Source organism: Phyllopteryx taeniolatus, chromosome 6, assembly GCF_024500385.1.
Source record: "Phyllopteryx taeniolatus isolate TA_2022b chromosome 6, UOR_Ptae_1.2, whole genome shotgun sequence".
NCBI lineage: Eukaryota > Metazoa > Chordata > Actinopteri > Syngnathiformes > Syngnathidae > Phyllopteryx > Phyllopteryx taeniolatus.
In genome coordinates, this window is record NC_084507.1 from 12,576,637 (window position 1) to 12,589,751 (window position 13,115).

Genomic DNA, 13,115 nt, shown 5'->3' on the forward strand with positions numbered 1-13,115 from the left:
TATCTATCTATCTATCTATCTATCTATCTAATCAATGTTGCAAAACACCGGTTACTGAGTCAAAATGTCAGTTTTACATGGAAAGGGTGGAACAAATACTGTGTGTGTGTGTATATATATATATATGTGTGTGTGTGTGTGTATATATATATATAAAATAAAATAGGTCGATCAAACCACAAAGAACATTTTCTCACCTTCTCCTATCTACATATTGTAATAGGGTAGCAGCATCTACTGCAGTACCTTGAGTGATTGGCTACTGGCACTACTTAATTTTTATACCATGTGTGTGTGGAGGAGTCGTCATGCTTGAAGACCATCTGCTGCTCTGTGTTGTTTTTTTTTTTCGTCGGAGTGGGGTTTGCGAGAGGCTCTTAGCTTGCGTCGCGGCCCGGGAGCAAAGCGCACGCTGTGAGCGGGCCTGTTGCGGAAAAAAAAAATTCCTCCAGTTATCCCTTGGCACACAATGGCAGGCCAGTGTGCGTGCCCACAAGGTCTTCATTCTCTCGCACCCTCTGCAAAGCCCTTTCAAGTACACTGGGAGGAGGTAGTCACAATGAAATTGTTCTTCTTGGAACAAGAACAAATCCACATTAAAATGTATTTTGTTTTTGCCAATTTTACCCAGAAACCCTGAAAAATTGCCGTAACAGAGCGGTAGGAAAAGATGCAGTTTTCTTCACCTTTGCCATTTAAACAGTAGTGAGAGTTGCTTTTATCCCAACTGGATGGGAGACGTGTGTGTCAGGTGTATGGCCGATACAATTAATAATTCGATTACAAAAAAATTCTAAGCAAAATCTCTGCCTCGAAGCTTTGCAGTGATAACTTTTCCACACGGACTAATGTTACTGTGTAAATGCCTTTACGTTATTTAGTTTAGCCTGCCACTGCTAGTTAAAACATATTGTAATGTCCCCACAAGAGCTGATGGATAGACACAGCCGTGGGTGCACTTTCAATCGCTTTATTGAACAAACTTACAAAATAAACACATTCATACAGGAGCTGCTACGGCGACCAGTGACGTGCAAGGACTCAACACACAGACTAGCTAACAATTACCTGGCTAGTTAACAGCCAGCTGCTAACCTGAGCTCACAACAGCCATCTCTACACTCTCATTCGCCGACTCCCACGTCACTCACCTAGCTAATCCTCGCCTTTTAAACTCAAAGCCACACTCAAAAGTCACTGATGATATAGTGTGAAACGTGAGAATGGTGACCCCCAAATCAAGGCAAAATCTATTTTTATCCAATTAATTGATGGGATAATCTGTAGAATAACTGATAATAAAAATATTCCATAGTTGCAGCCCTAGTCAAGTGTTCACTTAGCATTGTGGAATCCCCTTCCACACAGACACTGACCCGCCTTTTAATATTACCTCAGGAAGTAGGAAATTACTGGGTATACTTTGTCCATACATTGACCGTCTGTTGTCGTACTAGAGCGCCTCCAATTACCGGAGACAAATTCCTTGTGTGTTTTTTGGACATACTTGGCAAATAAAGATGATTCTGATTCTGAAACCTCTGTCACACAGAGATACTGCAAAATAGGCGCTTCAGAGCTGTAACCGAAGAGTTTTTACACAAAACCCAATGAAATCGGTAGGATACTGGTGCAACTTAGTGTGTATTCACAAAGTCCATCCAGCAATTTTCTGGCGGTATTATCAGTGTTAAAACAGAGGCGGGACTCCGTAATGCTGGGACAGGGGCACTCACTTATGCTGCCCTGTTGTAACAAAAGCAATGGTTGCTGTCCAACCAGTAGTTTAAGTGTTTCCGGTCTCCTTGGACATTTCAGAATGGATATGTAGCTCTGTGAAAGCACACACATTTGTGGGAATATTCCACTTCGTCGGGTTCTGTGTGAAAGGCACCAGTCATTTTTTTAAAGCGGATTTTCCCCATTGAGTTGTACTGGCTCCATTGTGTCAAGCAATCTGGACTATGGCGAGTACAAAAGCCACAGAGGAAGATGAAGAGGAAGGTCACATAGCTGTGCAACCCACGCCCCGGAGCGTGTCAGCGCGTCTTACGCTAACATGCGTGTAGTGCGGGCGGGATGCGGCATGCCGAATGGTAATAAACCAGACACTCGGCATTCCTGTTTTTGGTACTTTTCCGGACGTAATATGGCGGATTTATGAAACACTCGCTCAAGGTTTTCAGATCCACTTAGTAAAAGTAAGCATACTGATCCAAATATTGATAATATTGATACCAACTTTTGTATTGATATCAGTCAGTGTGATCTCAATATTTTACTTTCGGCTTCTGTCATTGCTGCACTTTCGTCAAATACAGGCCAATATTTCTTGAACGCAAACCTTTCAAGGGGCTTGGTTAGTCATTTACACTTTGTTGTATTTCCACAAATATATTTTTTTTAAATTTTCATTACCATTGTCTAAGCACTAAAACGTGCACCAACATTTAATAATTTGTACGCAAAAAAAAAACAAAAAATGGTTTTGTTACTTCTTTATTGTCATTGAACAAATTTCGGGTTAGCACATCTGCCTCACAGTCTGAGGAGGTTCAAATGCAGCCTCGCCTGTGTGGACTTTGCATGTTCCCCCCGTGCCTGCATGCGTTTTCTCCTGGTACTCCGGTTTCCTCCCACATCCCAAAAACATGTATTGTAGGTTAATTGAAGACTCAATTGTCCATAGGTGTGAACGTGAGTGCGAATGGTTGTTTGTTGATATGTGCCCTGTGATTGGCTGGCGACCAGTTCAGGGTGTACCCCGCCTCTCGCCCCAAGATAGCTGGGATAGGCTCCAGGATGCCCGCGCCCCTAGTGAGGAGAAGCGCTACACAAAATGGATGGATGGATAAAGACATTTTTGAATTTACTGTACCTTTTAACTTTGACCAACATGTGACCGAGGTTTTAACTACGAAATAATCTGAAGGAAAAAGCACAAAATCTTAAAGGTCATGAAAACACATTTAGATTTAGCAATTTAATGATGCATCCACCTTTTTATTAAAACATATCGGCTTTGGTATCGACTTAATACCAAATCTTGCCGTATCACATCCCAATACTTCAGTTATTGTGTTTCAAACCAACTGAAACTCGATTTATAAGATTCAAACAGATTAGTCCGACAGAAATCGTACACAGGTTCTCGTCGTCAAGATAGCACAAGTGGCAAAATGCCCTTGGAAGTCGAGCTATGAACAACAATTGAGCTCAGACCTGACTTGGACGATCGATGCATGTTCCATAGCTCAGCTGTGACAGGTGAACTAAAAGAAGCCACAAGACCAGGAAGAACACGGCCAACTGCCTTTGTCTAACACAATTACAAAAACAAATAGCATGCGTGTCATTTGTAATGAAAGTAAAGCGCACTCACACTAGCTCGTATGTCGAATGTCATGATGTCATGCTCAAGCTCTCTCGTGTCCATGCCCATGACATCACTTCATGATATGACGCTGCATCTACTGGTTATTCAGATTATAGGGATGGGTTTTAGGTCCATGCTGAAAAGAGAAAAAATATTGTTTTTAAGTATTAAAATGTAGTACATGAAGCCCATTAAAAGATATTAAACAGAATATTTGTTCAAATATATTTATATATTTTTAAATTAAGCTACTGAGAACTAGAGTGGGCTTACTCCATTTTTGACATTTTTCGGGAAAGTTATTTGAGTTTTATGGCTGCAATAAAATGTATATCTCCGTTATTTATATGGAAATTATTACTTCTTCTGGATGCTCGTTTTTACAGAAATTGTGGTTTAAATTTTGGCATTTTGGCCTTGGATTATATTGCTCACACTTCTATTCACAACTGAGGTGCTGTCATCATCTTAACTGTCATTGTTTGGATCCCTGTCAGTAACATCTCGGTTGTCTGAAAGAAAAAAAAAAAAGAGAGAAAAAGTTTAGTGCAATAGTGAACTAAGTCCAGACATCCGTCAAATCTATCAATATTTCATGAAGGCAAGTACTACTTACTTTCCGAGTCTACATCAGTTTCTAAACCTCATTTGCTGGGATGTTTTTGCCAGGTGAACCCTGTTTTCATGTGTGTGGCCATTTTGAAAATGGGAGTGAGGCCTGTGTTGCACTGTTGAATCAGGAAAAGTGCTGAGAGCAGTAATGGACTGCCACCTATATATCAAAATTGGAACTAACTAACTTACATTAGATCAATATTTATCTGTACTTACTGTCATTAAAAATGGACAAAAATTGAGTTGGCCCACTCTTGTTCTCAGTGGCTCAATTAAGTTGTTTCATTTGTGTACAAAGTTAATTTACAATAATAATAAAAAGAAGGGGGGAAAAAAACTTAAAATCAATGAGGTTGACTCACCAAATTTGTTACAAATGGGTGTTATTTAAAATATACATTGATTATAGTATTAAAAATGATTACATTTTTGAACATACACTCCCTGTCATGTTATGAGACCTGCTATAATATTAATAAGGTAAAACCATTGTATCGTATTACTTCAGCACTTCATTAATGGGAATATTCTGCCTCTATTTTGTTTAATATTTCAATGTTACTATTTCGATAAGACAAGTGTCCTTTGTTTCATCATATTCATACTGGGCAGAAACTTTGACCGTGTCCCGCCTCCAAACATTCCTCAGCATAGATCTGCATCAAAGATCAATACTTGTGCTTTATTGGGTCTTTTCATGCCAAAGGGTGACGTTACAGCGACCAGGCCAAAAATTGACCACGCTAAGGCTAAAATGCAGCAATCTAAATGACCATATTTGCAAAAAAAAAAAAAATAAGCTGCTCTGCATTCCACCTACGCTTCATATGTGTCCGTGATGTCAGTAAGACTGAGTCATCATAAGCTTGAGTGACTATTGCCTGCGATTTTTATATAGTGAACTCGATACTTTAGTTCGCTCAAAAAGCCACTTAAAATCCATATACTGTATAGTGATTAAGTAGTGGGGAATGATTTCGAATGCAATGACTACGTCGGAATCATTCACACATTCCCTATTCACTATGCAGGATTTTTTTTTTAATAACAGTGGACTACAGTATACAGTTCTATGGATTGTCATCAGTCAAAGGAAAACTAGTTTTGGAACACGAGTCAGCCTCCGTTAGTTACGTCATTGATGCCGCATAATTGCAATGCACCGGCTCAACATCAGCTGGTCTACATTCTGTAATAAATTTCGAATGAAGGAATCAATTGTAACAACATGAGTGTATTGGACAAAATTAATAACAAACAAACAAAGCACTTTATGTACATCCATGTTGTGTTATGTTGATCTACTTATATTAATCATTTAACTATCCACTCAACCAATCAGTACAGCACATTCAGAAAGCAAATAATCCATTCTAAGGGCCATAGATGCCTGCTCCACCATTTGGTAGAGCATGTGTTTAAAAGAATGATTGAAAATGGAACACGTTTTGTTATTGTAGATGTTTAGTTATGGCACGAGGGAGCCAAACTATTTTTTTTTTTCACGGGCCAAATTGTGGTTATGGTTTCCCTCAGAGGGCCATTATGACTGAAACCATTTAAATGTTTCCTCGCCTCATCATAGTGATACATATACACAACAAATTGATGAAGAACTAATTTTTGGAATCAGAAGTCAAGGATAATTAGTTTGTTCAACTATTGTTCAAGTTACTCTAATAAGGGGCTTGAAACTATGCAGTATCTCAACGTTATTAATAATTCGCTATGACGATTAGAAATTTTGGTCCAGCTTTTTGAAAGAATCATGGAAGTTGATGCAAATGATTTGCTTTTACGGGCCACATAAAATGATGTGGTTTCCATGCATTGGGGGGGGAACAGCATTGGAAAATAAAATAAAAATACAATACAATAACAATTTACCCAAACCTTTGAGTTGTGTAGTCCTTTAAAAGAGTGACACCAAGTGACATCAGAATTATTTGCTAGGGGGTTGTATTTTAAAAGCATTCAAATTATTATTTTTTTAAAGTATATAATACAAACCTTTTTTATATTGATTCTGAAGACGGCCCACCTGGGTTCTCACTGACTATTGTTCTTCCGCCCTCCAGAATTCAAACATCTCTGAGTGGTCGAGCCTGGACGAGGAAGCCAAACAAGAGGCCGGTGAGCGAGGGAGCAGGAGCCTGGTGCTGAGGCTGGTATGAGGCAAGTGATTTGTACGAAGAAAGCGTATGCTCTCATTTGTCTGCCCCGTCAATAAGGCCATTGTGAAGGCTGATGATGATGGTGGCGGTGGCGGCGGTGGGGGTGTCACCGCCTCTCGGCCTGGACTCACTCGGCCGGCTCTCGGCCTTTTGTCCCGGTGCAGATGGCGGCGCTTGACGCAACATTGGTATTGTGTGGGCCAGGACTTTTTGAGGTGAAAAAAATCAACACTTTTTTTTTTTTCACCTGGATTAAAGACATTTAAAGATATAATCCACAACTGTTTTTTTTTTAAAAAAAAAGTCCTTTTCACCCAAGCCACTACTCGAGGAGATGACACAATGCTGATCCATTCAGCTCCTCTAACATCTTGCTGTATTTGTCAGTAACTTATTTTTTATATTTAGAGAATGCCCTATTCATTTCCCGTGCTGGCCCGGTTGGTGGCGCACTTCAAATGAGGGCACCGAAATGACGCATGTCCCTCAAAACACAGTAAAAATGTTAGGGGCATAACATGCATTGCCTACTGAATATTGCCTATTGAAGTGACAACTCTGTTCTTTTGTTGTAATGCAAAAGTTACATACATAGACATTAAAAAACACTTTTTGAAGGATTCCTTAGTGCCTGATTCGCGTTCGGAATCATTCGCTCATTGCCTACTCTCGAACTACAGTACGCGTGGAAAAGCGCGTCACAGCACATTCCTGGAGTCATTTTGTTTCTAGCAACAGCTAATATGGTCTGGGCCATGTTGAGTTGCGTTCAACACGGAGCTCAACATCGCAAAATCCGCTCTCAGGCTTGCCATCTGCACACACCGGCTGCCGTGGCATGACACATAAATCCTCCTTCCTTGCTGGCTCAACTCACTATTTAGAATACGGGACTATATTTCCCACAAAAATGGAGTAACATTTGTTGTATAGTGCGTCACCGGTCCACTGTGCGTGGAGCACAGACAGCATCAGTAATCCACACAAAGCTAATGTGATACATCAACAGTGAGAGGCTTTCATTGGACGAGCTTACGCCATGACGATGAGTGACTCCACTGATGCTGGGATTTTTCTCTGTTAGGCATTACAAACTAACTCACTATCACCACCGAGGATAGTGTCATGTTGTGTGCGTCGGCCCCCCTTACACGAGTTTCATCGATTAACACAGAATTTGGTGGACATTTTCTATCAGGATGCACAACAAAGTTTCAAGCACCCACGCCCAAAATTGAACACAAAGTCACCCAGTTACAGGGGTCATACTTCGATGGACTCTAAATAGGGAATTTGTTCAAATGAGCCCCAACCAGAAGCAGGTACCCTATACTGTTGGGTGATGCTAACATTGTGAAGCTTTTATTATTATTATTTCTTGCGTATCCTTTCTAATGCTGGCAAAGCATGGCGTCCAAGTTTGATGATCATTTCGAAGAAGTCGCAGAAAGTAAAAAAATCATGAGCCCCTGATTGTAATTTGACAGACTGACAAGGAATTGGGTGGAAACGTTTACCATAACAGGACACATGAAAAAGTCTCAACGACCCATCCCTGAAGTTGAAAATTCTATGGCTCTTACTTGGGAATTTGCACAAATGGCCCACAATCGGAAGCAGGTACTGTATCCTAGACAAAGCAGTGATGCTAAATAAAGAAATTATTTTTGCCCTCACCATGAAATGAAGTCTGTGCACGGCGTCAAAGTTTGATGATCACTTAGAGCAGTGGTGAGTCTCAAATGCTTTCACCCTTTTTCATTATTCGCGCTCGGCCGAGCCCTGTCTCTCTCCCCTACAAATAGTGCTCTATGTCATATTATTAAACATAAGTACACTGTGCTTACAAGTATGTAGTAGTGTACAAGTTCCAAGTACTTTTCAAAGCACTTTATTCAGAAACAGAGGATAAACATGAATAAAGGATTTACACAAATGAACAGAGTAAAATTAAATACCACAATGGCCCAAAATATGGCTACAAAATTTCACTTGTATCTTGGCATTGATCTTTTCTTTTTAGTGTCGTCCCTTATCTAATGCTGTAGTGTTTCACTCACCCCTGTTAAAATATTATTTTCCGTTATGTTATTTCAGAATCTGTCATGGTCCATTACTAACATACGCTGACGCAGTAGTAAAGTCATAATGAGAGTCAATTCTGTATTTTTATGAAAAACCATGACTATAAAAAAGGATTAAGTCGTATGTCGGTATTGTAATGAACCAAGGATCCCCTGTAATTCTTTACTACCTGTTTGCGATGCACCGGTCATAAATCGGTGACCCACTTTTGGGTCCCGACCCACGAGTTAACAATCACTGGTTTAGAGGATTATCAGAAAGTCAAACACCAATTTAACCGATCAACAAGAAATTGCACCAGCCAGGGTTCCAGGGCTCTTACCTGAGATTTTTCCCAAATGAGCCCAAACCTGAAGCAGGTACAGTATACTAGACCGATGGGGGGGGAAAGTGGGTGCGAGGACCTGTTTATTGATTTTTTTTTTTATTTTTTGTTATTATTATTCCACAGTTTAACAACAGTTTCTCTATTTTTGCAGAGAAGAAGATTGTCAAGCCGTCTGGGTGTGAGCAACCACCCGCCAGTGGAGCCGCTTTTCCTGCGAAACATCAGTTTCCTTTAAATCATCAGCGTTCTAAGGTATTAGATTAGGTACTGGGTCGTGAAGTATCATTCCATTTAATCTCAAAGCTTCAGAAACTCGAGTGCGAGACGCTGGAAGTGACTCATGCCGTCAACATTTGCGATGTATTTTTCAGCTGGTGATGATGCATGTATCAGCAGTAACAGGATGTTGTGTGTTCCAGAGGCGTGGAGTGGAGACCATGTGGTGTTTGAAGCTGCTCTTACCGTTACTGCTAATCGTCAATGGTAAGAAACTCTTGCAAAGTTAAAACTGTCAAGCATACAGTCCTGTACTTATCAGAGGTCACGTGACTTGACTCAAGTCAAAAGGGAGAGTTTGCAGCTTAAAAAACAACAACAACACTTTTTTTTAATTAAAAGGATCATTTGAAAAATCACCCCTCTCTGGCCCCATCTAATACCTCTAATTTAATGTTAATTATTATTTTACAACTTGGCATGGTAGGAGAAGAATAGCCAATCAGAGAATGTACTGACAGGTGGCGCGACCAAATAGTCTGTCAATAATTTGCACGCGTGCACTGCGTACACGGAGGCTTGCAGGGATGTACCACAGCCTGTCGCAGAGTAGAATCTTACAGTTTCCTGGCCGGATCATTTAACTCTGGTTAACAACAAAAGTTCAAAAGAGGAATCGGACAGCTCTCTCCTTTAAAACAAGGTTAAGGATGTATAACAGTGCTGTGCGTCCTGTATGTCGACGGCTGCACGGCTGAGCTTGAAAAACCGTCGCGTATACCAATTCCCAGTTCTCACCGAGTCGTCGGATAAGTTGATCACCTCTCCGATATTCCTAATTGATTGTACATGCCCCCAAAAACAACATCTAACCAGTAACATTTTGTGTAACGTTGCGCGCCCGCGGCCGACCCCAAGGAGCAGTCTGAGGCAGCCGCAGGCGCCGGGATGCAACGGTCATTTCCTCCAGGCCAATTTCAGCGGGCCGTTGATGAGCTGCGCGTCCGACCGAGATGTACGGCCAGGCGAGCGTGACGATGCAATCGGTTTCTCTTTCTTTTTTGTTGTCCAGGTTTCGCGAGCTTTCTTTGGGCAGAGTTGTAAGGGGTCGGGGGTGGGGCTGGAGACTGAAATGAGGCTACATTCAAATATTGCTCGCAGTATGAAAATGTCATATTGTCCCTTTAAGTCGCCAATTTCAGGGCTCGAGACTCGCTGGTCTGGTTCTTATTGTGCCCTACGTCTTGTTTTAGACGTCAGCTCCCAGTGGAACGTTTGGGTACCGCGGGACATCTCGGCCATGACCAACACCTGCGTGGTCATCCCATGCACCTTCATGTACCCGTCGGGCATCAGGCCGTACCGCGGCGTCCACGGCATCTGGTATTACGGCCAGCCCTACCCGCAGCTCTTCCCGCCGGTGGTGTTCAAAACACGCACGGATGTGGTGCACGAGAGCTACAAGGGTCGCACCAAGATGCTGGGCGACCTGCAGCAGAGGAACTGCACGCTGCTCATCAACAGCCTTGGCCCAGAGCACTCGGGGAGATATTACTTTCGCGCTGACCTTGGTGGGGCCAATATATACACCTTTCCGGACTTTGCTGAGCTTAAGGTTCTGGGTAAGACCTACACACAACCTATCAATATTATATAGGGGAAATGGAAGGAAGGGTCTAGTCCCACCCATGATTGATTACTGCTGTGACAAAATGGTGCAGTCCAAGACATTTGACGACACAAGGCATCTTTGCGCCGTCAAAGTCCCCGACTAATAAAGTTCTTTCATTAGAACAACCCAACATCGACGTCCCGGAGGAGATCGTGAGCGACGAGAGCCTGACGTTAACGTGCTACGCTCCCGACAACTGCCCAGACATGAGCCCCGAGATCGAGTGGATGTACACGGACTACCTGCCTGACCCCGAGTTCAGCTCCGACTACCAGGAGGAGGGCAACACGGTCGTGCTCTCCCGCACCCTGGTGTTCACCCCCAGGCCGGCGCACAACGGCCAGCTGCTGGGCTGCCGGATTTACTACCCGAACACCACGCTGGTCTATGAGAGGCTTGTCTCTCTGGACATTAAGTGTAAGTATAAAACTGCCTCCTCCAGTAATCCCCTCCATATTCATGATTCACTGTTCTACTTGATTTAAGCAAAATGATCTGTCAATAGAACAGTATAATATGACTTGGCAACATTTCCTAAAACAAGGAAACAGCATCAAATTCCCCGGCAGTATTTAAAAACGATTATATTTGTACTACATCCACATATAGAATTATGGTATATCTTATTTGAAGCAAAACATACTCACATAACCAGTAATCAAATCTCAATATCAAGTTATCCGCCTTAATGATTTTCAAGGGAAATATGCTGGAAGTTGGGCTGCAACTAACGATTATGTTAACTACTGATTAATCTGAAGATTTTATTTCAATGAATGAGATAAAACAATATTTTTCAATTTCCATTCCCTCTTCCCAAAACAGAACATTATTTCAAATTGACAGTACAGAAAATGAAGAAGCACAAACTGATTCTGATTCACTTACTGGTTTGGTCTGTAAGAAATGTCAGAAACAAAGGCTAAAATGTTGATGATGTTTCCCCAAAGTAAAGGCTCATATATGCAAATGTCTCATTTTGCTGAAAGATTGAGATAATCAGTCTGCTTTCGTGGAGAAACTACAGTCACTGTTTCTTTTCACAAAAAGCTTGGTTTCTCTACAGTTTGATCACAAACGGGTGTTTTGGGTCAAGCCAACACGTTTAATGCTGATTACTGAAGAATGGAAAATGGTAGAAAGGGTAATTTTGTCCCCCCACACTTAAGTGGCAGCATATCTGAAGCCGTGAGTCAAAATTTGGCTCACAACACAAAGCAAAAAAATAAATACAAATCGACCACGGGACGGGTCATAACTTGAAAAACGAGTTCTGTTGTGGCACTCGTAAGTCAAGGTAGCACTGTACAGGCAAGTGTCAAATATTTTTAGAGGTGTGTGTTGATTAGTCATGACCCGGATAGACCTACTACCTAATTCTCGGTAAAAGCAAAAACCAAGTCCTCCCATCTTCGTATCCTACTAGATGCTCCCCGTTCAGTGTGGGTGAACGTCTCCTCGGAGGTGATGGAGGGCAGCTCTGTGACGTTGCACTGCGAGGTGGACAGCAACCCCCCTCCCAGGATCTCCTGGAGGTTCGGAGCCCAGGAGCTGCTGTGGGACACCGCGTCCAACCTGTCGCTCACCGTGGACGACATGACGCCGGCGGAGGAGGGCGTGTACACCTGCGTCGGCGATAACGGCTACGGCACCATGAATACGTCGCTCTACTTGGCCGTCAAGTGTAAGTCTCTGAGGGGGTTGCTTTGGGCCCCTGCGACTTCCTCCGGGTGGCTGGTTTTGGGGCGCCTCAGACCACCCTGGGTCCCATCGGTGTGGATGGTGTCCCGTCCACTCGGCCGCCCTCGGGTGGGCTGCTGGGCCCGACTCTGCCTCTCAGCTGGATAGGGTGGGGTCCTAAACCCCCACGGTGCAGGCACAGCAATTATAGGTCCATTTTGAAGGTTATTGTGCATGCGAGACTGTGTCAATTCACTTGCATGCGTCCACTGATACTCACCTCTGGGACTTAGAAATCCTCATTGAAGCATGATCTGTGGGAGGTAGTGTACTACATATGAGATGCAGTTTATGATGTCTCCTGGGCCCCCCCCCCCCTTTGACCCATTTTTATCATTGTACAACAAGCCGGGGGTCTAATTGACCCAAGTTAAAACAATGTTAAAAGTTTTTTGTTCGTTATTCTTGATGTCCATTTTGAAAAAGAATAGAGTAAAAAAAAACAAAAAAAAACACAATGTAATGTATTTTCGATTTACCGGTAGCTTTAATACTTCTATTTTTTTATTTTTTACTTAGGTCAATTTGACCTGAGGCTTGTTTGCTTTATGAAAGACACAATACAAGACAAACATAATAGTTTCTTATTAAATAGATTTGAGTTATTTTTAATTAATTATTTGAGATGAAATAGATATTTTGTATTTATTTTACATTCAAATTGTTTTGTCATGATGTGAAGTTAACATGAGACACTTTTCTTATTTTAGGTCACATTGACCCACTGAATGACACACACACACACAAAAAAAACCTCGGGCAAATTTGACCAGATTCTTCTTTTTAACGACCCCCAAAATGTCAGAAAGTGAATTTCTATCTTATTATTAACGCTGTCAAGGACTGTTTAAATCATTATTTTAAATTGTACATTGGAAAGATGTACTAACAGTTTGACTGTACCTAACA

The 13,115-nt window shown here is 41.9% G+C and overlaps 1 protein-coding gene and 1 long non-coding RNA gene across 10 annotated transcripts in view; one reads left to right on the top strand and one right to left on the bottom strand.

The window, feature by feature from the left end:
* The window catches only part of mag (myelin associated glycoprotein), a 35,898-nt gene that overhangs the window by 8,160 nt on the left and 14,623 nt on the right, over positions 1-13,115 (top strand). For 6 of the 7 annotated variants that reach the window (XM_061776127.1, XM_061776128.1, XM_061776126.1 and 3 more), the window contains 6 exons: positions 6,070-6,166; positions 8,730-8,830; positions 8,998-9,061; positions 10,048-10,416; positions 10,587-10,883; positions 11,893-12,150. In XM_061776127.1, the coding sequence (XP_061632111.1) occupies positions 9,016-9,061; positions 10,048-10,416; positions 10,587-10,883; positions 11,893-12,150 (970 nt within the window). In that variant the 5' untranslated portion in view covers positions 6,070-6,166; positions 8,730-8,830; positions 8,998-9,015. Of the gene's footprint in view, positions 1-6,069; positions 6,167-6,191; positions 6,381-8,729; positions 8,831-8,997; positions 9,062-10,047; positions 10,417-10,586; positions 10,884-11,892; positions 12,151-13,115 lie in introns of those variants that run through there. The other variant, XM_061776124.1, reaches the window with a different exon arrangement.
* On the bottom strand, positions 2,373-6,141 carry LOC133479327 (uncharacterized). Of its 3 annotated transcripts, XR_009788911.1 has the most exons (4): positions 6,002-6,141; positions 3,812-3,888; positions 3,383-3,512; positions 2,373-2,830 (listed from the first exon to the last, which is right to left on the bottom strand). It is a non-coding gene; the product is annotated as an uncharacterized LOC133479327 (long non-coding RNA). The 3 variants fall into 3 exon arrangements; XR_009788910.1 differs by lacking the exon at positions 2,373-2,830 and having other exon boundaries at positions 3,239-3,512; XR_009788912.1 differs by lacking the exons at positions 2,373-2,830; positions 6,002-6,141 and adding an exon at positions 3,993-4,617 and having other exon boundaries at positions 3,239-3,512.